Source organism: Bos taurus, chromosome 29 (genome assembly GCF_002263795.3).
Source record: "Bos taurus isolate L1 Dominette 01449 registration number 42190680 breed Hereford chromosome 29, ARS-UCD2.0, whole genome shotgun sequence".
Lineage (NCBI taxonomy): Eukaryota > Metazoa > Chordata > Mammalia > Artiodactyla > Bovidae > Bos > Bos taurus.
The window spans coordinates 26,210,116-26,222,761 of record NC_037356.1 but is presented as its reverse complement, the minus strand read 5'-3'; the positions used below and the strand labels follow the sequence as shown (position 1 = coordinate 26,222,761).

At 34.7% G+C, this 12,646-nt stretch overlaps 1 protein-coding gene across 6 annotated transcripts in view; it reads right to left on the bottom strand.

The window, feature by feature from the left end:
- The window catches only part of TSG101 (tumor susceptibility 101), a 41,678-nt gene that overhangs the window by 16,449 nt on the left and 12,583 nt on the right, over positions 1 to 12,646 (bottom strand). For 3 of the 6 annotated variants that reach the window (XM_059882808.1, XM_059882809.1, XM_059882812.1), the window contains exons 5-8: positions 7,493 to 7,619; positions 7,297 to 7,389; positions 4,096 to 4,162; positions 1,270 to 1,361 (exon numbers count right to left, since the gene is read on the bottom strand). In XM_059882808.1, coding sequence (XP_059738791.1) covers positions 1,270 to 1,361; positions 4,096 to 4,162; positions 7,297 to 7,389; positions 7,493 to 7,619 — 379 coding nt within the window. The remainder of the gene's footprint in view (positions 1 to 1,269; positions 1,362 to 4,095; positions 4,163 to 7,296; positions 7,390 to 7,492; positions 7,620 to 12,646) is intronic. The other 3 variants (XM_059882811.1, NM_001097995.2, XM_059882810.1) reach the window with 2 other exon arrangements.

The following is a 12,646-nucleotide window of genomic DNA, read 5'->3' as shown; positions in this document are numbered from 1 at the left end:
ATGGACAAGAGATTCATAACATTGTTGTACAGGAGACAGTGACCAAAATCATCCCAAAGAAAAAGAAAAGCAAGAAGGCAAAGTGATTGTCTGAGGAGGCTTTACAAATAGCTGAGGGAAGAAGAGAAGTGAAAGGCAAGGGAGAAAGGGAAAAATATTTATAACTGAATGCAGAGTTCTCAAGAATAGCAAGGAGAGATGAAAAGACCTTCTTAAATGAACAATGCAAAGAAAGAGAGGAAAACAATAGAATGGGAAAGACCCATTCTCTTTAAGAGTAGGGAAAAGGCAAATACGGTGGTACAGGTGGTAGTAGATAGTCAGGAAGGGTGGTGGGAGTCTGCAGAAGTTCCTGTATCACTTTCATTTTCTCAGTTGAAGAAAATTACATTTCAGGTGACTCTACTAATAAGCAACATAAAAAAGCAAGAACTACTGGTCAGAAATAATAGGTCTTACCTGACCCATTCATATTTCCCAATGGTGATTTCTTCTCCTAAAAATGCACATTTATCTTTACATATAACCAGGCTGGAAAACCCAAGAATCTTTTGATAGTTCAACATATACAAGGTTCACCAATAAAAACACAGGAAAAAGTGATTAAGAATCAGTCAAATTTATTTCTATGCTCTGGTAGAAGGCTCATTTATATGATGATAAATCACTTCAAGATTTAGAGTATAGGGCACTGACCATTAAGAGCTTTAGTTCTAAAAAGAAAGAGTACTCTAACAATTCACATATAAAAGTGAAATGGGAGGAGGGTGATAAAATTGATGGTATTTAAGGGTAAAAATCTGTAACAAGTAATAAACCATAGGGGTTTCCCTGGTGGCTCAGTGGTAAAGAATCCTCCTCACAATGCAGGAGATGTGGATTCAATCCCTGGATTGGGAAGATGCCCTAGGGAAATGGCAACCCACTCCAGTATTCCTGTCTGGGAAAGTCCGTGGACAGAGCCTGGTGGCTTCAGTTCAAGGGGTCACAAAAGAGTCAGACATGACTTAGTGACTAACAGCAAAAGCAGCAGCAGTAAACCATAGTAATCTAATGCACAGCATAATGGATATAGAATATAATAGTGTACAATAATTATGTAATCACATTATAATATATAAATCTATCAAAATAACACACTGCACTCCTTAAACTTACACAACGTTACATGTCAAACTTACTCAATAAAAAAGAAAAGTGAAATGCACTTTTCACAACAGGAGACTGAATTTCCTTCTGAGCAGAAACACAATTTTGAAGGGTACTTACCAACAGTGGTCACAGGAGGCTGGGAAGGGTACTGGGAACTTGTTGTGGCAGGATACTGACCACCAGGTGGGTAAGGACAGCCTGTGTAACCACTAAAGAAAAGAACAGAAAACATTAAATACTGTGATGGCCCAAACTCTACAGTATCTTTAAGAACCCCAGGAAGCTAAGCTGGATATTCTGTTGTTTTACAAATTAATGACTTTCCAGTTTTAGAGCTACAGTCGTCTATTTAAGCAAAGTTCTACAGAAATTCCATTAATGACACTGGATTCAGTGAATACATTTGCTTGGCCGTGGTTTTTGTTTGCTTTTTCTTGCCCCACAGCATGCAGGATCTTAGTGCCCCAATCAACTATGCCCCTTACAGCGGAAGCACAGAGTCTTAACCACTGAACTGCCAGGGAAGTCCCTTGGCCCTGGTTATTTGAGGGCCATCTTCACAGTAGCAGAAAGCAACGTGAGTTTTTCTAAAGGCAATCCAACAATATCAGAACTGAAAGCAACAGGTATTTTGTGAGAACTTTTCCATTCTGATTTCCTAGCATGTAGTACTCATATTCCATGAAAATTGCACCTTTATTCTTTCCAGTTCTCCTACTCATAATCCTGTATTTTCCTGCCATATTAGGGTGTTTCCTTATTCTTTGCTGGGTTTTTTTTTGTTTTCATATCATAGCTGTGACTACATAAATGAGCTGCTGAATTTGATGACCAATAAGTTTCCTCTCAGCTATAAAATGCTATTACTGTTTGCTGCTCCCTCCACCTCTAAATGGAGAAGGAAATGGCAACCCACTCCAGTGTTCTTGCCTGGAGAATCCCAGGCATGGGGGAGCCTGGTGGGCTGCTGTCTATGGGGTCGCACAGAGTTGGATACAAATGAAGTGACTTAGCAGCAGCCACCTCTAAATGCTTTCTTTTCTTCTTAAGGTCATCCTCATAAATCAGTTCCTTCATGTATGAAGCCACCTCTGAGCTCCCACCTCCAAATCAGATGTGACCTCTCCTTTAAAGCTCAGTTTATCACAGTATTTACCATTTTCTGTCTTTTCTGATATCAGAAACTCTAATAATACATGCTTGCTAGTATATATACCAAAACTGAAACAACTATTCTTGACATATTTTTTAATTCCCTTGTATACATGCTGCAGGTGCTAAATAAAACTTTCAAAAGATCTTAAAATTTGAAAGAGACCTTAGAGGTTATCTAGTCCAACTTTCTACAACAAGAATAAATACTCTCATATTCACTGTTTTAAAAATACAGATTCCTGAGTCATTGACTTATTAACTCTCCTTTAGGATAAAGGGAGAAGGGAAAGAGGTTCTCAAGCTCTTTTGCCAAGACCTTTCATATGCTGAAAGATATAGATACCAATTTTAATAAAGTTACCCTTAACTCATAGCATGTCATGAGATTAAAAGTTATATCACACACACACACAACTCCATTAAATCTTTGAAAAATAGCTGCCTCAAAAAGCAACTTCTTACCAATAACCTTACAAAAGACACTTTGAAGGTTATGTAAGATTAAGTGAATATGATTCACATTCTGTCAACAGTCAATATTTTCAGCCTTCATTTTTATCTACAAGTCTTTTATGAAGTGGCTTTATTGTTCAGAAGTCCATTTCCTTATTGTGCTTCTAATAATCATTCCCTATATACCTGAAGTTCATTCTAGTTTACTAGAAACTGTTGATTATAAAGGCTTCAGACAAAATTCCATTTCTGTAACTTAATCAGAAAATTAACAGCCTTAAGAAATCTAAAACTGATAACCTGTTACTGTATATAACAACCACAGGAATCTGTCTCTCTTGTCTCTGATGGATGTTCATCTAGTCTCTGCTTACTCATCTAAATGTAAAAGAATATTTACTACCTTATTAAGCTAGTCCCTGAACTAAGAAAGGCTCCCAAATAAATATGCTTGCTAAATTTAACTTATAAGAGCCGGCGTATTAGGTATGTACATACATATGTTTATTTATGGCAGGTGTTGAGGAAATTTGGCTGCATTTATTTGTGAGGTTTTTCTGAAGCTGAGAAGAATTGAGGGTTAAAATTTTGGTAATTCTTATTAATTTCTAGTAGCTGTAAATTTCTTCTAGGCACCAAGTGCAGGCCTGTCTTGCATTCTAAGCTAGTCCCAAGACTACCTTGGATTCTAAGTTAACCCCAAGGAGTGGACACTACTCCTAGACTACCACTGAAACAGGGACACATTTAAAACATGGGTTAATAATTATTTCTTACTGATTTTTCTCACATGTATTATTCACAGACTGATTTTACTATTAATTTACTTCTATAATATTACCATCATATGGGTAATAAAGGTTGGCAATAAACTGAATAAAGAGTAGTCTATGAACTGAATAAATAAATATCATGGGGACAAGAGTGAACCCATCATATGAACTATTAATTCATTCCCTATAGTTTACAGAAAAGGTCAGTTTTTTAAAAAGGATATTAAAATATTTTTCTCCATGGCTGAATTCATCATAATTAGTATTCCACTAACCTTTCAGCTATTTACAACGGATATACAGCGTTCTCAAAAGTAAAGAAGCAAAGATTTCAAGGTCCAAAACTAATCAAGATTATCGTCATTTCCCATTCCTTTTCTCTCTGTAAACAGAATAGAGCTGCATTTCCTTAGAATGGAAAAAACTCCTGTTCAACTATGTACATACCATAAAATTTCACCAATAAACTGAGTTTTACCTTCCATTAAATTGCAACCCATTATTTTATTCTAGATCTAACAGAATTTCTAAAACAATTATTCAAAAGATATTTTTTCATTACCTGGGATTGGGAGGGTACCCGGATGGGTATGCAGAAATCCCACTTGGCATGCCTGGCATGTAGGAAGCTAAAAATAAATTTTAACATTTTAAAATAATATGCACAGTCCTGGATATACAGGTTATTAAATAAGACTTACATCACCATCAAACCACAGCAAAATTTCATACAGGTAAAGAATTCAAATCTTGCCAAAAAAACAAATACTCCATCCATATTAGTTCTTTACTACAGCTAATAAATATCTTCAAATCACATAATTCTAAAAGCATTAAACATGAGTTATGACAACACACATGACATATCCCAACACACATTCCCAACAAGGAATAACTGGCCAACAGGTCAACTTGGTTAGCTCTTTAAGCCTAAAGGAGCCTACAATCTGAGAGACAGGAGTCAATTCAGTTTGGAATTTGGAGGAAGGGGTCTAAGGTCAGCTTCTTACAAAGTGACCTCTTTATTATATCTAAGATATCTTTTGATATTTCTTACAAGATTATGTTGACCAATTAGCACAGTTGGTTTTGTTGGCTTGAGTGAAGATTTTAAAAGACTTCAGATTACTATTAAGAAGTCCTACACAAAACTTATACTCACCTCAATTAGTTAAAACAAAACAAACAAAAGCTTGGAAATACTAAGGGGGAATACTAAGGGGTTCAAAGCTAGTATGCTTAAAGAATGTTTTATATACATTTTAAAGAGAACACTAATGATATAGAAGCTAGTCAGTGGTGCCAAGAAGCTAACCAACACTGAAGAAGAAAAAGAGAATTTCAGCCTTAACTGGAAATGACTTGTCTGAGAATCAAATTATCCTCAATGAAATTTTTCTCACTGAATATAATGATGAATTAGCTATTAATTCAATCAATAAATATTTTAGTGCCTTCCTATGAAAGGTATCAGATTGAAAAAAAAAAAGACTTCCTGGCCTCAAGCTGCTTATAGTCTTATGAGATAAACAAAGGAATATCAATACAGAGGGACAAGTTGTTATGACAGGGTGAGTACAGAGTGTTATATACGGGATCATATAGGAGGTAGCTAATTTCAACATAGGACATGGTGGTAAAGAAGAGTGATCGAGTAGATGAATAGTATACAAAGGCTTGAAGAGAGGCAGAACCTTCGAGAAATAAATTTTTGGAGTACATAATGCAAGTAGATGGGAAAAGCTTGCTGGGCTCTGACTACAGGCCTTAAAGTCTTTATCAGAGTTGCTGAGCTTACATCTCCAAGTATCAGTGTTCATAGTGTTCTTGTTAAGTTGAATCTATAGGTGTCAGAAGTAAATTTTTTCTTAAGAAAAATGAAGCTAAGGATGATGTTTAATGCTATTTCAGAAAGGGAAAACACCTTCCAAAATGTCACAACTGCTAAATCTCATAAAATATTTCTTCTTCCCGGGTCAAAACACGGTTGATCTTTATGAACATCAAATGATGAGGCCGGCTACTGTTAGGTATCAGCAACATGTACAGTCACTTACTAGTTTCTCTCTCCACGTTAGTTTCTCTCGCACACATATAAATGACATTTCACCATTATAAGCAATTTTCTCATAATCATAAGTAATTTTCCTTTTCTAAGGTTCTGCAAAGCTATTAATTTGACCAAACTCTTCAAATTTTGATTTTGGGAAACAACAAAAGTTATCTGAGTCCAAGACTGATAAGGAAGCAGATAATGAGATGAAATAATTTCAGGGCTAAAATAAAATGGAATACAAATAAGCATAACATATATAAGGATTAAATAAGAACTAATACGAAGTGTTTAGCTGTGTCTCACAGTTACCACTGATTAAGTGTTGACTATTACTGTCAAAAAAATGAGGTTTGGCCATAGCACACTTTTTTGGTGTGACTTCTACCAAAGATCAAAAATATTTAAAGATAATGATGATAATAATAATAGAAGTACATAATTTTTCAACTAGAAGATCGTATTTGTTTAAGTATGGATCCAAATTTGTGGGCTATTCCTTGATGTCTATTTAGACCTTCATTTCTTTGCAGTCATACCTAATAATAAAGAATATTATTTAAATGTATAAAAAGTATTGAAACTGTAATGGGTAGACAGTAAGTTGGTCTCTGAGTAATTCACATATATTAGCTCTAGACTGTTTAGTGATTTACAGTGAGTGAGTACAAAATGGAACTGTAACAGTAATCTATTTAGTGAGCTCTCTTTCTAGAGTGCTGCACTTCCAATGTTAATATAAAACTAGAAGAAATTTAGGAAAAACGTGTTGAGTAGGAGACTAACTTTCTTACCTTTATCGTTAAGTGGTCACTGGCTGTGTTATTTGAGCAAATAAATATGAATGATGAGCTAGGAAATATTTGGCATTTCAAACTTAGATGGGCAAGATTAATCTTGTATATTAAAATCAACAGAATTTATTAAGATGAAAACAAATTTCTGGACCAAAAGAATCCCTAGAATCTACTTTATTAAAGGAGCTACAAAATGCTACAACCAAACTTTTTCTGGGAAAGTAGGGAAGGAAAAGGATTCAGGAAATTCTCTTAGATTCCCATTCAGCTTGTGAGTCAAGATGCTACTCAAGATAGAATGAATTAAAGAGGAAGAGGATAATTTTCAGCAGAAGGAAAATGAAAGTTCATGTAATCTAACTTATAAGACAAATAAATTTGGTTAATTATAATAGTAAACAAAGTCTGTTAAAACAAACAAACCACAGCTCAAAACACAGTAAACAGGTTTAGTAAAATCAAAACAAGTACAACCAACTCTCAATTATCTATGGTGATTTTAAAGTATCAGTAAGAATTATTAAAAAAAAAAATACCAGAAATAATAGAGATAATGTACACCAATTAGGGGAGAATTGATACTGACTCCATGCCCCATCCCCTGGACTCAAAGTAAAATGAATTGGCTGTACTCAAGAGAAGAAAGCTGAGAGCTAGAAGGTCATTGTGTATACCCAGAATAGCTGAACATGAATGATATAGTTGATTTTATAATTATTATCTACAACACTGATCCTGGAGTTGCAAAGAAAAGGAGAGGTCAGATTGCCTTTCAAGTTGTATCTGCCTCCAAATTGATCAAATAAAGCTATTCCATGGCATGCATAATTAAAAAAAAAATTCCAGCTCTATTCCAGCACTCTTTCTTCTCCATTTTGGAATCCAGCACACCCATAGTTAGATTTCTACCCACAAACGAAAGCCCAAATGCCAGTCTTTGTTGGGAATCTGTACATGCAGATGTGGGGCCTCAGAATACCTCCAAAAAATCCACTAACTTGATAAGCTAAAAAAGCAAAGGGAAGTCATTAAAAAAAAAATTCTTTTACAAGATTTTCTGTTTTCTTTAGTTTATATGAGTTTGAAAATCAAATCTCAATTCTACTTACTATTTGGTGGCCCTGTTGCCTGGTATGGTGGATAGGATGCTGAAACAGTAGGACGAGAGAAGACCGGAGGTTCATCTCCAAACACCACAATCATGACTTGAATAAGCCCCAACAAGTCTGACTGTGGCTAAAAATGGAAAACAAATTTAAGGCAGTTACAGATTTAATTTTTGGTAAACAGGAAATGTCTGGCTGGTTATCTGTTTTCAACTTAGCTCCACAATTTTCTTTGTAGGACTCCAAATGTGAAAATTACATTTAATTAACAGAGAGCTATGTGATTTCTTATTATTTATGTGTAGCAAGGCTGCTGTTTTATGTATAGAAAACCAGCACTAGCAAAAGCACTATACTGCAAAGTTCAGATAGTAGTGTTCTTCATGTGACTCCATACAGCTAACCAAGATTTATTATATTTCCAGAGAACAAATTAAGGATTCTGGTACAAATTTAGGTACAGATGTAAGCACTAGTCACAAATATTATTTAAGGCCTTTGAAAACACATGTTCCTCAACTAATTTTTATTAAAGATAGTACTAGAATTTCTTAAATTATAAGTAGACTCCATCTTAGAAATTACTAGATTGTTGTACAGAAGATACAAATTGTTAAAGGATCTTTCCTTCTAATACCATAGTTACAAAGAGAGTGCTGTATCCCATAAAGGCTGCTAAACTTTTTCTCAAATATCTACTGATCACTAATTTAAGACAAACTATGCTAGGCAAAGTCGTTCAAACTGACTTATCTGATGATCCCGTTTCCACCCCTTACTATATTTTGTGTGTAGCTCATCTCATATACTTTATTCATGAGTTCATCAAGTTCTGAAGGATTACTCAATGATCTTGATCAGCTAACCATCTTCATAACTTTCCTTCTCCTAACAGAAGAATTTACTACCTGTTTTCAACTTTCCTAAGCATCAATTTTGTTTACTTCTGTCCCAAATATGGTCAATGACAACAGATAACATTTCAGAAAGCTTCTTATGAAAACTTACTGATTCTCACTAGTCCAATATCTTTCTTATGTATGTCTGTGAACTTACACGCTGAGGCTGGGAGCAAGCATGTGAAGTACCTGTGTAGCACTGAAGAGAGTGGGCTAGAGACCATGGCTGGTGTGTGTGTGGGGTTGCTGTTGAGAACCACGAAATGTAATCTCTTACTTTTAGTCCAAGAAAACTCCCAGACTAACTCATAAAATGATTTTAAAATCATGCAACTTAAAAACTGAGATATAGCATAAAATTTACCATCTAAAGGTATACAGTTCAGTGGGTTTTTTCCCCCTATCATCACTATCTAATTCAGAACACTGCCATCATCCTCAAAAGAAATCTGTACCTATTAGTGATCACTTCCAATTTCCCCCTCCCTCCAGCCCCTGGTAACCACTAATCTATTTTGTCAATGGATTGCCTACTCTGAATATTTCATGTAAATGGAATAATATAATATGTGTCTGACTTTTTTCACTTAGCATATTAATTTCAAAGGCTCACTCATGTTGTAGTATGAATAACTACTTCATTTATACAGTCTCATAACCATCATTTTGTCAAGATAAGGTTTATTTTAATTATCATACCATTCCTTTCATGTTAGTTCTTGAAGGAAGGAAAATGAATTGTTTATATCTACTTCCAGGCCTATTATAAAGCAACAGGTCATTAATATTTCAGAATGACAAATGACTAATTCGGAATAATACAGGAAGGATACCAAAAAAATAGCAAGAATATTAGTTTATTTTAGCTCAAATGCCTAAAGGTCAACTGAAACATATCTTTATAAAACTGCTTTCCTATTGAAAACCTGCAAAGAGCAAAACTGCTTCCTTCCCTCTCCCTTTCTGTCTGCTTTTCCAGAAAACAATAAAAAGGTTAATTTTACATTCCAAGCAGTATATATGTTCAGAATTAAGATTAATAAGCAATTGGTAAGATCAAGATAAATGACAGCAGCCCTCATTCATCTTCTGTATGCTAGACTCCTGCAACAGCCTTCTGTGTGGCTTCTAGTTTTACTTCTTTGCTATGATTGAGAGGATTTTCTATAGAAGTTCATGCTCCTCGCCCCTAATACAGAGTTGTTGCTGAGAATCAGTTGTTTATGCAGTAACTGCATTTTCCAGTCTCTCTTGCAACTAGATTTTACTAACGGACCATAAGCAGAAGAGATTTAACTTCTAAGCCAAGGTGCATAAGGAAGGCAGTCCTTCACTAGTCCCTCCTTGCTTGTCTTCGTTGATGCAGAGGACTCTGAAGCCCTGGAAGGTGGTGGCACCACAAACTGGAAAGAGCCTGGCGCCTGAAGCTCTAGTGAAGGAAAGCTGGCTGCCAGCAAGGAACACTCCCAGTGGACTATTGTGTGGGCAAGAAATTTCTAGTGTTAAGTTTCTAGAATGTTTTAGAGCAACTAGTGATTTTTCAGTCAGAAAACTAATTTATTTATTTATCTAGTGCACTTCAGATATTATATCTGATAATCACTGTAGTTAATACCCTACTCTTGTTCAAACATCTAAAATGACTCCCAACTGCTTATTAAAGGACAAAATTTGTAGCTAAAAATCAGGATCTTCCATGATATAACCTTGAATACCATGCCAAAGTTAGCTACTGTTATGTCTTGTTAGGTCTGCGGAATATATCATACATAGATAAAAGCATAAAACAAATATAACTTTAAAGAGAAACCATAAAGGAAATATTTTTGTAGCCATCATCCAAGTTATGAAGCAGAAGATTGCCAGTAACTTATAAGTTCTGGACTGCATTCCCATCTATCTATAGTTACCCACTTTTCTGACTTAGTGGATAATCATTCTTTTCTTTAAACATAGTATATCTTATAAACAATTTTCTAAACAGTATGTTTAATTTTTCCTATTTCTGAACTTTGTATGAATTAAATCAAACTGTGTATTCTATTCAGACTTATTTCAGCAATGTTTGTAAGATACATTCTTGTTCAAGAATATAATTATAAATTCATTTTGATCACTGTATGGTATTCTACTAAGTGAATATACAACTTCTTTATTCATGCTTCTATACTGCTAAGAGTCATATGGACTATTTATGTTGTCATGAACATTCTTGCTATGTTTCCTAGTATATATGTGCAAGGTTTACTCTTGTGCAGTGGTTTTCAACTAGGGGTGCTATTTTAGCCTCCTAATGAATATTAGAAATGTCTACCCACTCCAGTGGAGAATCCCAGGGATGGGGGAGCCTGGTGGGCTGCCATCTATGGGGTCCCACAGAGTTGGACACGACTGAAGTGACTTAGCAGCAGCAGAGACATTTACAGTTGTCACAACTGTGCCATGCTACTGGCATCTTGCGGATAACAGGCAGGGATCCTATATCCTGTAATGAACAGGACAGCCTTTCTACAGTAAAGAATTATCCAACCCCCAGCTCACAACGCCAGCAGCACTGACGTTGAGAAACGCTGCTCTAGTGTAAAGCAGAACCAAGGCGTAGAACTGCTAGGACACAGGGCTCGGGCACTTACAGCTAACGTTACCAGGTGAAGCCAAACTGATCTCGAGCAGCCGTGTAAACCTCCATCAGTGGGCCTAAGAGTTCTCTTTGTTCCACATCCTCTCTAACTCTTGGTATGGTCAACTGGGAGTGAAAATTTAATGGACATGTAATGGTATCTCATGATTTTAAATTATTATATATTTCCCTCTCCACTAGCAGGATTAAAATCTTTCTATATATGTATTTATTGGCCATTAGGATTTTTTGTGAAATACTTATCCAATAGTTTCATCTATTTTTCTATTGGGCTTCCTTCTTTTTATAATTCCCAAAGTTATTTTTATGTTCTGGATATTATACTGTAGGTGATAAGTATATTCTTTCAGTTTATGGTTAGTCTTTTCACACTTTTTAATGTGTGTTTAATGAACAGAAGTCCTTAATTTGCATAAACTCAAGGTAAAATTTAGTCTTTTCCTTTATAGTAAAAGTTTTACATCTTCTTTAAAAAAACCCCACCTATTACCAGATCATGAAGGCAGTCTCCTATATTAAGTTTTACATTTCTGCTTTTCACAATCTATCTGAAATTAATTTTTGTATATGATACAAATAGGAATTTGTCCCAACTCCACTACTGAAGTTCTTAATCTTATTCCCAGTGATCTTCTATACCATCACTGTTATACATTAAGTGTTTATACTTAGGCATAACTTTTTTTTTTTTTTCTGTGCTTAGCTTTACTGTGTTTTGCAGATACTGCAATTTTTAAAAATTGAAGGTTTGTTGCAACCCTGTGTTGTCAGATAATAGTTAACATTTTTTAACAATATTAAAATATTTTAAAATATTTTTTAAAAACTTTTTTGAAGTATACTGGATTTACATTGTTCTGTTAAGTTCTGCTGTATAGCAATGTGATTCAATTATACATATTCTTTTTCATATTCTATTATGGTTTGTTATAGTATACAATAGTTTTTTTTTTTTAATGAAGGTATCAACATTGGTTTTTTTGACCTAACACTATTGCACACTTCAGAAACTACAGCACAGTGTAAACATAACTTTTATATGCATTGGGAAACCATGCAATTCATGGGACTCGTTTTATTGCAATATTCACTTTATTGCTATGGTCTGGAATCAAGTCTGCAATGTCTCCAACATATGCCTGCACAGTGGATCTTTTTTTCTGGGTTATTTATTATGTTCCATCTATCCATTTGAATACTTCTCTGACAATTCCAAGCCATCTTAATTACTAGTTTTTTAAAAGACATTTTGATATCTATAGGGCAAGTCCTTTCCATCTTATTCTTCTTGGGTATTCTCAATCTTTTGCATTTCCATATAAATTTTAGATTCAGCTTATCAAGTTCACAAAATTAACAAATACACAAAGAAACAAAAGCTTCTCTTAGGAGAACAGTTCAGTTTGTAGATATACTACTAACTGAAGAGTCTATATAATACTGAATCTTCCAATCCATGAATAAGGTTTTCTTTCTTTTGACTTAAGTCTTCTTCAGTGTCTTTCAATAAAATTTAAAATTTTCTCTGTAATAGATGTGTACATCTTTTGTAAGGTTTATTTCTAGGTCTCTAGCATTAAAAATATAAAGTATTCATATGCCAGTTCATTGATTCTC